The sequence below is a fragment of the Colobus angolensis genome, unplaced genomic scaffold (genome assembly GCF_000951035.1).
Source record: "Colobus angolensis palliatus isolate OR3802 unplaced genomic scaffold, Cang.pa_1.0 Scaffold140, whole genome shotgun sequence".
Lineage (NCBI taxonomy): Eukaryota > Metazoa > Chordata > Mammalia > Primates > Cercopithecidae > Colobus > Colobus angolensis.
The window spans coordinates 364974-379660 of NW_012114489.1; the positions used below are offsets into that span (position 1 = coordinate 364974).

A 14687-nucleotide genomic window follows, 5' to 3' on the forward strand; every position below is an offset into this window, starting at 1 on the left:
CCAATGCTCACCTCTCAGGGGAGGAGGATTGATGGGTTCCTCTCACCAGATCTGCTTCCAGCACTCTAACCTGCTTCATGTTCAGACAAGAAAGTCAACCAGTGTGATATTTTTTTCAGGAATACTGGAAGGATGTTCTGCAAAAAATACCTTCTATGCCCCACTTCCCTTGTAATGTCTTTGTTAGGAGATTAAATTTTTCATTCTATTTAGAGATAAGGTTTTAATTGCAAAGATCCTTAGGAGAGGCATCATAACCAATTCAATGGTTTAAGAATAATTGAGAGGATTAACATTAGGTGCTAGACATTGAGATCAAAAAGGTTGTTCCTGATCTCAAGGAGTTTATACTGTAGGCCAATAATTGATACTAAATTCTTTCTTGGGGATTCAGGGGATCATGGCAAGCGGGAGGCAGGACTAGATTGCAGCTCCAGACAGAGCAGCATGCGGAGGCTTGCATTGTGAATTTTACCTCCAGATCCACTGCAAGAAGATCCTTCCCTATCCACCCTGGTAGTGGAAAGCAAAGGGCACATAATCTTGGGAGTTCTAGGGCCCCACCCACTGCTGGTTCCTCTCCACACTACTACAGCTGATGCTTTCTGGAAAGCGCCACCTCCTGGCAGGAGGCCAACCAGCACAAAAATAGAGCGTTAAACCACTAAAGCTAAGGATCCTCAGGGAGTCCATTACACCCTCCACCACCTCCACTGGAACAGGTGCTGGCTGAGAGATCCACAGATGGTTCGCATCACAGGATTCTGTGCAGACAACCCCTGGTACCAGCCCGGAGCCAGGTAGACTTGCTGGCTGGCTAGAACCAGAAGAGAGACAACAATCACTGCAGTTCAGTTCACAGGAAGCCACATCTATAGGAAAAGAGGGAGAGTACTACATCAAGGGAACACCCCATGGGACAAAACAATCTGAACAACAGTCTTCAGCCCTAGACCTTCCCTCTGACAGAGACTACCCAAATGAGAAGGAATCAGAAAACACGTTCCTGAATTCCAGAAAGAATTCAGGAGGTTAGTTATTAAGCTAATTAGGGAAGGACCAGAGAAAGGTGAAGCCCAAAGCAAGGAAATCCAAACAATGATACAAGAAGTAAAGGGAGAAATATTCATGGAAATAGACAGCTTAAGGAAAAATAAAAAATAAAAAATTCAGAAAACTGTTGACACACTTTTAGAAATGCAAAATGCTCTGGAAGGTCTCAGTAATAGAACTGAACAAGTAGAACAAATAAATTCAGAGCTTGAAGACAAGATCTTCGAATTAACCCAATCCAACAAAGAAAAAAGAATAAGAAAATATGAACAAAGCCTCCAAGAAGTCTGGGATTATGTTAAATGACCAAACCTAAGAATAATCGATGTACCTGAGAAAGAAGAGAATTCTGAAAGCCTGAAAAACATATTTGGGGGAATAATCAAGGAAAACTTCCCTGGCCTTGCAAGAGACCTAGACATCCAAATACAAGAAGCACAAAGATATCTTCGCCTGGGCACACTGTCATCAGGTTATCCAAATTTAAGATGAAGGAAAGAATCTTAAGAGCTGTGAGACAGAAGCACCAGGTAACCTGTAAAGGAAATCCTATCAGATTAACAGCAGATTTCTCGGCAGAAACCTAATAAGCAAGAAGGGACTGGGGACCTATCTTCAGCTTCCTCAAACAAAACAAGTATCAGCCAAAAATTTTGTATCCAGTGAAACTGAATAACATATATGGAGGAAAGATACAGTCGTTTTTAGACAAACAAATGCTGAGAGAATTCACCATTACCAAACCACCACTACAAGAACTGCTAAAAGGAGTTCTGTATCTTGAAACAAATCCTGTAAACACATCAAGACAGAACCTCTTTAAAGCATAAATAACACAGGACCTATAAAATGAAAATATAAAAGCAAAAAACAAAAAACCAAAAACCAAAGTACACAGGCAACAAAGAGCACAATGGAAGCAATGGTACTTCACATTTCAATACTATCATTGAATGTAAATGGCCTAAATGCTCCACCTAAAAGACACAGAACTACAGAATGGATAAGAACTCACCAACCATCTGCTGCCTCAGGAGACTCACCTAACACATAAGGACTCACATAAACTTAAAGTAAAGGGGTAGAACAAGGGATTTCATGCAAATGGACACCAAAAGCAACCAGGGGGAGCTATTCTTATATCAGACAAAACAAACTTTAAAGTGGGCAAATTCAGGATCTCCGGCACTGTAGTGGTAGTCGCTGGCCCAAGTTAGAGGCCAACTGAGAAGTCTTTGCGCCTCAGATTTGTTGACCTACAGAATGCTTCAATATCCATATTTTTGTGGAATGTATAAAGAATATCTTTCATGTTGGTTAGAACCTGGCATACCTAATTTAGGTGTCTGGCCAAAAAGCATACACACTACAGCAGAAGAATATAAAGAATATGAAGCCCAGGAGCAAACAGATCAAACTCAAGCCTGGGATTTAAACGGATCTCAAGATAGAGATTTTGAAACTATGGCTAAATTACATATTCCAGTAATGGTGGATGAAGTTGTTCATTGTTTGTCACCACAAAAAGGACAGGCTTTTGTAGATATGACATTTGGTTCAGGGGGGCACATAAAAGCCATTCTACAGAAGGAGTCAGATATTGTTCTGTATGCAGACAAAACAGCTTATGCATTAGCTGAACATCTTTCAGAGTTGTATCCTAAACAAACCCGAGCTATGCTGGGCCGGTTCAGCCAGGATGAAGTCTTATTAATGAAAACTGAAGTGCAGCCAGGGACTTTTGATGGAGTTCTTATGCATCTTGGGTGTTCCTCCATGCAACTTGATACTCCCAAAAGAGGTTTTTCCCTTCAGAAAGACGGCCCCTTAGACATGAGGATGGATGGTGGCAGGTACCCTGACACGCCCACTGCTGCTAATGTTGGGAATGCTTTAGATCATCAGGCACTTGCATCTATCCTAAGAAAATATGGGGAGGAGAAGCATGCCAAGAAAATCGCTTCAGCACACAGCATCTACCCCATCACCAGAACCGAGCAGCTTGCCAGCATCATTGCAGGAGCATTTCCTCCCTCTGTTATTTATGCAGGAAAAGACTTGCTACAGTGATCTACTCATATTGCCACCAAGACTTTCCAGGTTCTTCACATATTTGTGAACAATGAGCTCAATGAACTCTACACAGGACTGAAGACAGTTCAGAAGTTTCGCAGACCTGGTGGTCGCCTTGTTGACCTCTCCTTCCATTCACTCGAGGATCGCATCGTCAAAAGATTTTTGCTTGAATAAGCATGACAGAAAAGTTTAACCTAAGTGTTAGACAGCAAGTGATGAAATCATTGCAACGGGGTTCAGATCATGAAAACATGGAAGAATTCTCTATGAGAAGAGCTCCTTTAATGTGGGAATTGATACACAAGAAGGTACTTAGTCCACAAGATCAGGATGTACAAGATAACCCCAGAGGGTGCTCAGCCAAGCTTAGAGGAGCTATCAAATTATAAGTCACCCTCATCTTATTCTTCAAAAGTTTTTTTCTCACAATTTCTCTCATCTTTACTCGTGTTATGTTCCTGAATGTCTTGATACAGGTTTAAGTGTGGGACAGTCTGAAAATCGATAGCATTTAGCATTTTTTTTCCCTCAAAAAGAAACTGTAGGAAATATTACCATGACAAAGTTCCACTCAGGGAGCAGAAGCATCTCAAGACTGGAAAAATGTATTAATCTCTGCATCATATTGGACTCTTGAAACGCAATCCTTCCTCTGGCCTGGGAATTTTGTTTAAATAATACTATGTTGTATTTATCTAAATATGTAAACTCAACCTGTCAAATCATACCTGCATGTCCTAAATTTTGAAGTTAGATATTCCAATTTGCAACAGCCTTTGTCTGGCTCCAATAATGATGATTATGGATGAATTTTAATGTCCCTACTTGTGAATAATTACTGTAGCTTTCTCAAATGTAGGCTTTTTACAAATTTTAAAGTTTAAAATATTAGTTTAAATATGTGTTCTGACAAAATTTCATTTTTCAAATTATAGTCTATTATTTTAAAGGGATTTTTCAGTATGATATGGGTCATTTTGTTCATATATAGCCAAGAAAAATGTAAAATCCTTACAAAGAATTGTTTCACAAAACTTGTATTTCATGTCAATTGTATTTATTTTAATAATAGCTCACAATGCCTTTAGCAAGTAATAAAGTCTCTTATTAGAATCTTGTATTTTTTAATTAAGCTAATCAAAATAATTCAGCCAAGTCTATTTGAAATAGAAAACTATTTACTATAGTAAAATCAATGCTTCCTTAATGGTGTTACAAAGATATGCTAACTGTAACAAGGGTAAAAGTTTATTCAAGAAAGAGTACTTGGTAGAAGATTCTTTAACAAATTGATGAGACTGATTCATAATTCACATGTCAACTTTTTACATGTAATATATACTTCTAATTTATTCAGTTATTCAGCAATAACTGAAAGCAAAGTAAAAATGCAAAATCAAGCAAGTACTGAACTTGTCATTAGAAAAGCAAAGGTAAGTACAACATACATGGCCCACAGTCCACATCCTATAGAGTTTAGTAGAGGAAAATTATGTTAGATATAATCACAAAAATCACTATAAAGTGGACACAGTGGCAAATACTACAAACAAGTCGTACATGCTACTATAAGAGCATCTAGTAAGGATTTTATCTGTTGTCAGAAACCAGGTATGAGAACATAATACTTGAATTGTGACCCGAAGGATGAGTTGGAGATAATTAGTCAAAGGGCACATGGGGTATGGAAGGGGACATGTTGATTAACGGTACATATACATAAATATTCTCTTAAATAGTTATCCTTGAAATCATATTTATACCATTGATTTGCTCAGTAAACTTTTTTCAAATACAGAAAAAAGATTCTCCATTATGGTTACAAATTTTAAGTTGGTGGGAATGAAATATCAGCATAACTGTATGGGCAAAATAGATAAGAATTAAATACATGAATTTACCTCAGACTTATTTTACTAGCTCTGTAATATTTAACTTTAGTACCCAGGCTTGTTTACTACTTCTGCTTTACAGGCTTTATTTAAATCTCAACAATCCTACAGGGAAATCAGAATTAGAAAAAAAAAAATCTGGAGAACAATATGCTTGAAATAGAAACAAGAGAACGCAATTAGGTTAATTCCCTGAATCCTACTTGAACAATGTATAAATTTCTCTTTGCATGTAACACATATTTGTGAATGAGACATATTCCCCAAAAGTTCTTATCCCTGTATATGACTGGAAAATAAAAGATCACATCTGTATATTCAACAATCATTCATCTATTTCATAAGTCATTTTTTCATCCTGTATAGTGTGGGATTTTTTATGTTAAATAGATACTGAATGCACTGGGTTGAACAGTGTCCCCCCAAAATTCATGTACTTCCTAGAGCCTCAGAATGTGACCTTATTTGGAAATACTGTCACTGGGGTTGTAAGTAGCTAAGATGAGGTCATACTGGAGCAGGGCAGGCCCTTAATCCAACATGACTGGTGTTCCTTATAAGAGAAGATACGGCCAATGTGGTGGCTCACGCCTGTAATCCCAGCACTTTGGGAGGCCAAGCTGGGTGAACAGCTTGAGGTACAGGAGTTCAAGACCAGCCTGGCCAATATGACAAAAACCCATCTCTACTAAAAATACCAGTTAATTTTTATTAGCCAGGCATGGTGATGTGTGCCTGTAATGTCAGCTACCCAGGAGGCTGAGGCCCAAGAATCACTAGAATCCGGGAGGTGGAGGTTGCAGTGAGCTGAGATTGCGCCACTGCACTCCAGTCTGAGCAACAGAACGAGACTCCATCTCAAAAAGAAAAAAAAAAAATGGAAAATAAAAAGAAGAGAAGATAGAGACACAGGAGAGAGAATGCCACATGAAGCTAGAGCACAGATTGGAGTGATACATCATGGCAACCATCAGAAGATAGAAAAAATGCATGGAATAGATTCTCCCTCAGACTTCCAGGAGTTGCCAACCCTGCTAACATGATTTTGCACTTCTAGCCTCCAGAATGGTGACAGAATATATTTCCGCTCTTTTAAGGTACCCAGTTTGTGGTAATTTGTTATAGCAATCCTAGGAAACTAATACTCTGACAGAAAAAAAAAAATCTTTCATAATATGCATGAGAAAAATCCTTCAATAAACACAAAATTGGTTTCAAAATGTTTTCATGTAAAAATAGATTAACTTTTCTGTAATTAGGCTGTGTTTTATAGTCATTCTTGCCTGCTTCCTAGTCTTTGTTGTAGGATGCATAATAAAATACATGAATGAGCTTTAAATGGTTAACTTCGGAGAACGGTTTTGCGAAGTTCATACGGTACACAGAAATAAAAGCTGATGTTACAATGAATGTGCATTACTTTTCTAATAAAATATTTCTGAATCTCAAAAAAACAAAACACACACAAAACTTTAAAGCAACAGTGGTTAAAAGAGACAAAGAGGGACAGTATATAATGGTAAAAGGCCTTGCCCAACAGGAAAATACCATAATCCTAAACATATATGCACCTAATACCAGAGCTCCCAAAGTTATAAAACAATTACTAATAAACCTAAGAAATGAGATAGACAGCAACACAATAATAGCGGTGGGCTTTAATACTCCACTGACAGCACTAGACAGGTCATCAAGACAGACAGTCAACAAAGAAACAATGGATTTAAACTATACCTTGGAACAAATGGACTTAACAGATATATATAGAACATTTCACCCAACAACTGCAGAATACATATTCTATTCAACAGTGCATGGAACTTTCTCCAAGACAGAGCATATGTTGGGCCACAAAAAGAGCCTCAATAAATTTAAGAAAATTGAAATCGTAACAAGAACTCTCTCAGACCACAGTGGAATAAAACTGGAAATCAACTTCAAAAGGAACCTTCAAAACCATGCAAATACATGGAAATTAAATAACCTGCTCCTGAATGAGCATTGGGTCAAAAACGAAATCAAAATGGAAATTTAAAAATTCTTCGAACTGAATGACAAAAATGACATAACCTATCAAAACCTCTGGGATACAGAAAAGGTGGTGCTGAAAGGAAAGTTCATAGCCCGAAATGCCTACATCAAAAAGCTTGAAAGAGCACAAACAGACAATCTAAGGCTAGAGAACTAGAGAACTTAAGGAACTAGAGAAACAAGAAAAAAATCCAAACCCAGCAGAAGAAAGGAAATAACCAAGATCAGAACAGAACTGAATGAAACTGAAACAAACAAACAAACAATACAAAAGATAAATGAAACAAACGGCTGGTTATTTGAAAAGATAAATAAAATTAATAGACCATTAGCAAGATTAACCAATTAAAGAAGAGAGAAAATCCATATAACCTCACTAAGAAACTAAACAGGAGACAATCTAAGGTCACACCTTAAGGAACTAGAGAAACAAGAACAAACCAAACCCAACTCCAGCAGAAGAAAGGAAATAACAAAGATCAGAGGAGAAATGAATGAAATCGAAACAAACAAACAAACAAAAAATACAAAAGATAAATGAAACAAAAAGCTGGTTATTTGAAAAGATAAATAAAATGGATAGACCATTAGTAAGATTAACCAAGAAAAGATGGGAGAAAATCCAAATAACCTCACTAAGAAACGAAACAGGAGCTATTACAACTGACATCACTGAAATACGAAAGATCATTCAAGGCTACTATGAACACCTTTATTCACATAAACTAGAAACTCTAGAAGAGGTGGATAAATTCCTGGAAAAATACAACCCTCCTAGCTTAAATCAGGAAGAATTTGATAGCCTGAACAGACCAATAACAAGCAGCAAGATTGAAATGGTAATTTAAAAATTACTACCAACAAAGAAAAGCCCAGGAATAGATGGATTCACAGCAGAATTCTACCAGACTTCAAAGAAAAAGTGGTACCAATCCTTTTGACACTATTCCACAAGATAAAGAAGGAACCCTCCCTAATTCATTCTATGCAGCTAGCATCACCCTAGTACCAAAACTAGGAAAGGACATAACCAAAAAAGAAAACTACAGACCGATATCCTTGATGAACATAGATGGTAAAATCCTTAACAAAATACTAGCGCTCTTCCAGTCTTTGGGAAGCTGCTGATGACAAAGCAAAAACACCTCACTGTACCCCAGGACTCCAGGGGCTCCATTAGGAGAGGGTAACCATGTCAGATGACCTGGAGAATGATCACAAAATTGGGCAATTATTTGACTAGGGCTTTTTTAGAGGGCACCTACCTTGCAGCTTATCAAGGATGTATGATTCTATGTAATGAATCATGTGCCTACTAGCAGGCAGAACTTCTAGGAATTCCCATGATTTATATAAAAGACTATCGACACTTCCAAGCTGTGATCTACCCAAGCCCTTGGCCCACTCCCTCAAGGAGTTTGGGCTGTGAGAGAGACCCACACATCCTCAGGTCCTGGTCTCCCAGCCTCAAGAGATTCTGCCCAAACGCCAAACTAAAACCATTTTGTACTTTCATCGCCAGATGTCTGATGTCCTTAAAAGTGTATAATTTTCAGCTTTTGTGGCTGAATCCTTAAATGGGCTCTTGATTTCCATAGTCTTTGAATTGTAACAAGATTTCAAAGGAAGAGATCTCCACATCCAGGGTTTGAGCACAGTTTGAAAGGAGTGCTTAGTTGCAGCCATTAGTCCACCAGCAGGAAACTAGCAGGCTGCCATCACATGCAGCCCCACACTAGCAGCAAATGTAGGTTCTCAAGGGGAACACTAGGAAGACATTATTCTACACAGAGCCTGGGATTACGGCCTGTGTTGTAATGCAAAATAGAATCTGTGAAAGGAACAACGCATGGGTCTTAAATCCCTTTCTTAAAAAAGAATCTCAAAAAAAAAAAAAAAAAAAAAAACAGATGCGAATGGAGGCCTTAACTTTTCTGAGTTGTATCACCACTGTTGCTATGGTTCTCTTCTCTGCCATTACCATCTCATGGTTGTTCTAAGTTCACACCTTTGGTCAAGTGATTCCCTGATACTTGGTGAAAACCAAGACACAATTATGAAAGCAGTGCCTTTACTCTGATTGACTGGAGGCATCCTTTCCATTGAGTTGGACTTCTGATTTTACTTTGTTTCCATTTGTCACCTCATCTCTGTTGATTATGCCTTCTAAATTAATTCTTCTGCCCATATGACTTAGTCTCCTACTGCTAACTCCTCTCTTTACATAACCTCATCTGTTTGAATTCCCTAGTGTCAGTTATTGCTTGGGGAACAAAGGAAATGGAATGGCTTCTTATATTTATCTCATTTTTTTTTCCCGTGGGAGACTTCTGAGCGGGAGCTTTGGCCTATTCAGAAGTATACAGTATTCACAGACATGTACGAAGTCTGCCCCCTGACATTTAATCCTTAAAATTACTCTTCGTAGTCAACTCTAGTCAACTCTGGAAATTTCTCAGGTCACTTAAAATGAGGCTAACTCATTCTCGGGATCTGGTGTTTCCAGATGATCAAGTGTTGCTATTCTTCAGTTTCAGCCTCTTCCACTGAAGTTTCAGCAGGAGTTGACATTGCTTTCCCATGCCTTCTCATAATTCATTACAATCTTGGGAAAGTCACTGCTGGAACATCCCCAAAGTCTGGAGCCTTGGAATCTGAAAAGGTACACAGCAGCAGCCATTCACCTGCACTCTAACCTTCCACGTTATCAGATCTGTCATTGTGTTGAAAAGTCGTATTGTGATGTGGAGTTTAACTGTTGTCCTCATCTTTTACAAAGGGGGAGAGAGGCCTGAGGAGGCTTGGGTTATAGTTTCCACTGACCAGCTGTGCAGGCTTGAACAAACAGCTTTTCTCTGTCTCTCAGTCTGTAGAATGAAGTGGTTTGATGTTTGATAAAATTCTATACAGTTTGAAATTATTCTTTCTCTTAAATTTCTGCATGGAATTTATTTTCCTTGCTTATAAAACAGTTGGCATTTCCAAACTGTAGTCCTCACTGTATTCTTTCCCAGTCTTTTCCTATTATTCTAATTGTCTTTGTTTTTGAGTATCATATCTTCCCATTTAACTTGTTAAAACATTTTTATCTATGATTTATTAGTGTATCACTTTTTGTATATAACATTCAAAATATTTTTTAGTATTGGTGGAAAATTTTAAAATTTCCTTCTTTAGTTATATTATGCTAGTGAATTTCTGTTGAAGTGTAACATGTATGCAGAAAAGTAGTAATAAGCATAAGGTTGAATTGTCACCAAGTAAATCTCACTTAATTATAATCCAGATCAAGAAACCATTTAACAAGCTTCCCAGAATCCCCCTCCATGCCCCATTCCATTAACTCACCTCCCCCTCCTCAAGGGTGACCACTCTGCAGACATCTAACACTATATATTTGTTTCACCTGTATCTAAACTTTAACTAAGTGGAATCATATTGTATATGTTGTCTGGGGTTTGGCTTCTTTCACATTATGTTTTGAGATTCACATATGTTATTATGGAGGGACTATAATTTTTTATTCTCGTTGCTGTACAGCAGTTAACTTTTCAAATGATTTTCTTAAACTAGCATCAGAATTTCCATTCTGTGTTCTTAGACCAAATAAATGCTGATGACGTCTCTATGGGGAAAGAGTTTCTATGCTAGAAAGTATCACATCGGAATGATATAAGATGTTTTAACTTCTTTCCACCTGTGACCATGGTAACTACTGGAAATGCTGGAGAGTGTGGTGCTCAAAAGAAGCTACCAGACTATTTTCTAGATATTTCAGAGGATCCCAGAATGTCCTCATAATTTATGGAAATGTAGACCTTACTCCATTTCACTGATCAAAGTACCTGATTCAAAAATCAGGCCTTACTCCATTTCACTGATCAAGGTACCTACAACATATAAACTCCATTATGTATGTATTTTGTTATCAATTTTGTTTTGGAAATAGACAGATATGAAAGCACATAATCAACAAAATATGATCAATAGATCGAATAACTTCTGGGGCTCCAGGGTGGGGACAGGAACACAATGAAGAAGAAGTAACAATGTAGTAGTTGACTCCTCCGGAAGAAAAAAGTCTAATAAGCAAAGAGGAAGCCTGGGCTTAGTGCACGCACTCAGGACATTCTGAGTTCAAGTTTGAACTTGTGTATAATTGGCCATGCCTTTGAAAAGTCAGTTGGTTGACGCTTCCAAGGAAAGAGTTTTCAATACAATCAAACATTGCTACTTGTCAAGATTATATATTCTAGTGATAGATTTGATGCCCTACCAAGATGGGAATTATTCATGTGAAAAGTCTGAAAGCTCATAGTAGAAGTACAATCTCAAGCTATTTATCGAAAATGCCCAATTTCTCCTATACGTGTTTACAAAGATTTGCCCTAATTTCTTTCGTGCTTTTTTACCTTTCTGTTGAGGGACAATTAGTTGTTAATTTCTTCCTTTAGTATTTTTTAGCAATCTCGAAAGTGAATCAAAAAGTCAGATTCACTCCCTTTAGATAAAAGAACCTGGACATTTTCTCTTCTTTCTTGGTTGTGGGCAAAGATTTTTTTCTTTTACTCATTTCCTTCTATCCATCAGGAGTTAGGATGAAGGCAGCATATTTATTTGATGTAGAATAAGTGGAAAACTCAGAATCCTTTTAAAATGTTATCCGTTTAAAAGGTCAGTAGTCCCATACCCTTCAAAGTTTATCTGTCAGGCACTTGGGGGAGGGGGGCAGTAAATCAATCTGTAGAGGCTGATGTGAGTTGGGGCCATCTGTGCCATAGACAAGTGAATGCTTCAGGCTTAGAAAAGGTTTCAAACAAACTGACTTCAAATTTTTTTTTTTTTTTTTTTTTTTTACTGGAAACAGGACTGTGGATTTGATACTCTACAACAGGGCACACCCCGAGAGTTGTGAAGTCGGATACGGGGGAATGATTGATTTATTTGGTAAATAAAAAGTGGGACAAAGGAGAGGAGACTAGGATTCTTAAAGTTCAGTTTAACAAATCAGAAACAAAAAAAAAAAAAAAGGAAATATAAATGATACCACAGAAATACAAAAGATCATCAGAGAATATTAGAAATGACTATACACTAACAAACTGGAAAACCTAGGGGAAAAGGATAAATTCCTGGACACATACAACCTATAAAGACTGAATCAGGAAGAACTAGAAAACCTGAACAGATCAATAATCAATAGTAATCAGTAACAAGATTGAATCAATAATAAACAGTCTCCTAACAAAAATAATGCCCAAGACCAGATGGCTTCACTGTTGAATTCTACCAAGCTTATAGAGAAGAACCAACACCAATTCTTTTCCAACTATTCCAAAAAGTTGAAGAGAATTCTCCCTAACTCATTGTTCATGGCCAGCATTAACCCAATACCAAAATCAAACAAGAACATGACAGAGAAAGAAAACCACAGGCCAATATTCCTGATGAATACAGATGCAAAAATACAAACTACTAGCAAATTGAATTCAATAGCGCATCAAAAAGACAATACAAGCTGGCCATGGTGGCTCATGCCTGTAATCCCAGCACTTTGGGAAGCCAAGGTGAGAGGATTGCTTGAGGCCAAGAGTTCAAGACCAGCCTGGGCAACATAATGAGACTGTGTCTCTACAAAATAAAAATTAAAAAAATTTTGGTACACACCTATAGTCAGTCCCAGCTACTCAGGAGACTGAGGTGGGAGGATTGCTTGAGTCCAGGATTTCAAGGTTACAGTGAGCTATGATCATGCCACTGCACTCTAACCTTGGCAAAAGAGCAAGATCCTGTCTCTAAAAAAATTAAAATAATAAAATTAACTAGAAGATAATATAACAGATCAAGTGAGATTGCATCCCATACAAGGGTAGTTCAGTATGCATAAACCAAGAAACATAATACATCACATCAAGAGAATGAAGCCAAAAACCGTATCATCTCACAGATGCAGAAAAAGCATTTGATAAAATCAACACTGCCTCACGATAAAAATGCTCAACAAACTATGCATAGAAGGAAAATATCTCAACATAATAAAGGTCATATATGACAGTCTCACAGCTAACGTCACACTGAATGAGGGAAAACTAAAAGCCTTTCCTCTAAGAACTGGAATAAGATAAGGATGCCCACTCTCACCATTCATATTCAACATAGTACTGGGAGTTGTAGCCAGAGCAATCAGGCAAGAGAAAGAAATAAAAAGAAAACTACATCCAAATTGGAAAAGAGGAAGTCCAATTGTTCTTCTTTGCAAATGGCATGATCTTACATTTAGAAGAACATAATGACTCCACCAAAAAACTCTTAGATCTTATAAGCAAATTCAGTAAAGATGCAGGATACAAAATCAACATGCAAAAATTAGTAGCATTTTTGTGGAGACCAGCTCGGTCGGGGAGACCCTAACCCAGCAGCGCTAGAGGAATTAAAGACACACACACAGAAATATAGAGGTGTGAAGTGGGAAATCAGGGGTCTCACAGCTTTCAGAGCCGAGAGCCCCAAACAGAGATTTACCCACATATTTATTAACAGCAAACCAATCATTAGCATTGTTTCTATAGATATTAAATTAACTAAAAGCATCCCTTATGGGAAATGAAGGGATGGGCTGAATTAAAGGAATAGGTTGGGCTAGTTAACTGCAGCAGAAGCATGTCCCTAAGGCACAGATCACTCATGCTATTGTTTGTGGCTTAAGAATGCCTTTAAGTGGTTTTCCTCCCTGGGTGGGCCAGGTGTTCCTTGCCCTCATTCCTGTAAATCCACAACCTTCCTCGTGGGTGTTAGGGCCATTATGAACATGTTACAGTGCAGCAGAGATTTTGTTTATGGCCAGTCCTGGGGCCCGTTTATGGCCTGATTTTGGGGGGCTTGCTCTCAACAATTTCTAAACACCAATAATGAAATAGCTGAAAAAAACAAGAAGACAATCTCATTTACAACAGCTACAAAAAAATGCCTAGGAATAAATTTAACCAAGGGGGCAAAAGACCTCTACAAGGAAAATGACAAAACACTGATGAAAGATATTGAAGAGGACACAAACAAACGAAAAGACACCCCATGCTTACACATTAGAATAATTAATATTGTTAAAATGACTATACTACCCAAAGCAATCTACAGAGTCAATGCAATCACCATCAAAATACCAATATCATTTTTCACAGAAAATAAAAAACAATCCTAAAGTTTATGTGGAACCCAAAAAGTGCCTTGAATACCAAAGCACTCTTGAGCAAAAGGAACGATGCTGGAGGCATCACACTACTTGACTTCAAAATGTATTACAAGGCTACTGTAACCAAAACAGCATGGTACTAGTACAAAATAGACACATATGGACCAATGGAACAGAATAGAGAACGCTGAAATAAATCCACATATTTGCAGCCAACTGATTTTTGACAAAGGCACCAAGAACATACATGGGGAATGGACACCCTCTTCAATAAATGGTGCTGGGAAAACTGGATATCTGTACACAGAAGAATGAAACTAGATCCCTATCTCTTACCATACACACACAAGAAAACCCATCAAAATTGATTAAAAAGCTTAATATAAGGCCTGAAACTATAAAACTACTGGAAGAAAATGTAAGGGAAACACTACAGGACGTCGGTC

At 37.7% G+C, this 14687-nt stretch overlaps 1 protein-coding gene and 2 long non-coding RNA genes across 3 annotated transcripts in view; 2 read left to right on the top strand and 1 right to left on the bottom strand.

Moving 5' to 3' along the window:
* Window positions 1-14687, bottom strand: part of LOC105506832 — a 922775-nt gene that overhangs the window by 39924 nt on the left and 868164 nt on the right. The gene's annotated exons all lie outside the window — the stretch shown is intronic.
* LOC105506831 overlaps window positions 1-14687 on the top strand; it is a 61825-nt gene that overhangs the window by 4249 nt on the left and 42889 nt on the right. The window lies entirely within an intron of this gene.
* LOC105506830 (probable methyltransferase-like protein 15) lies at window positions 2317-3518 on the top strand. Its single transcript, XM_011935102.1, is given in 2 exon segments — window positions 2317-3295; window positions 3298-3518. Coding segments are annotated over 2 exon segments (1200 nt in total).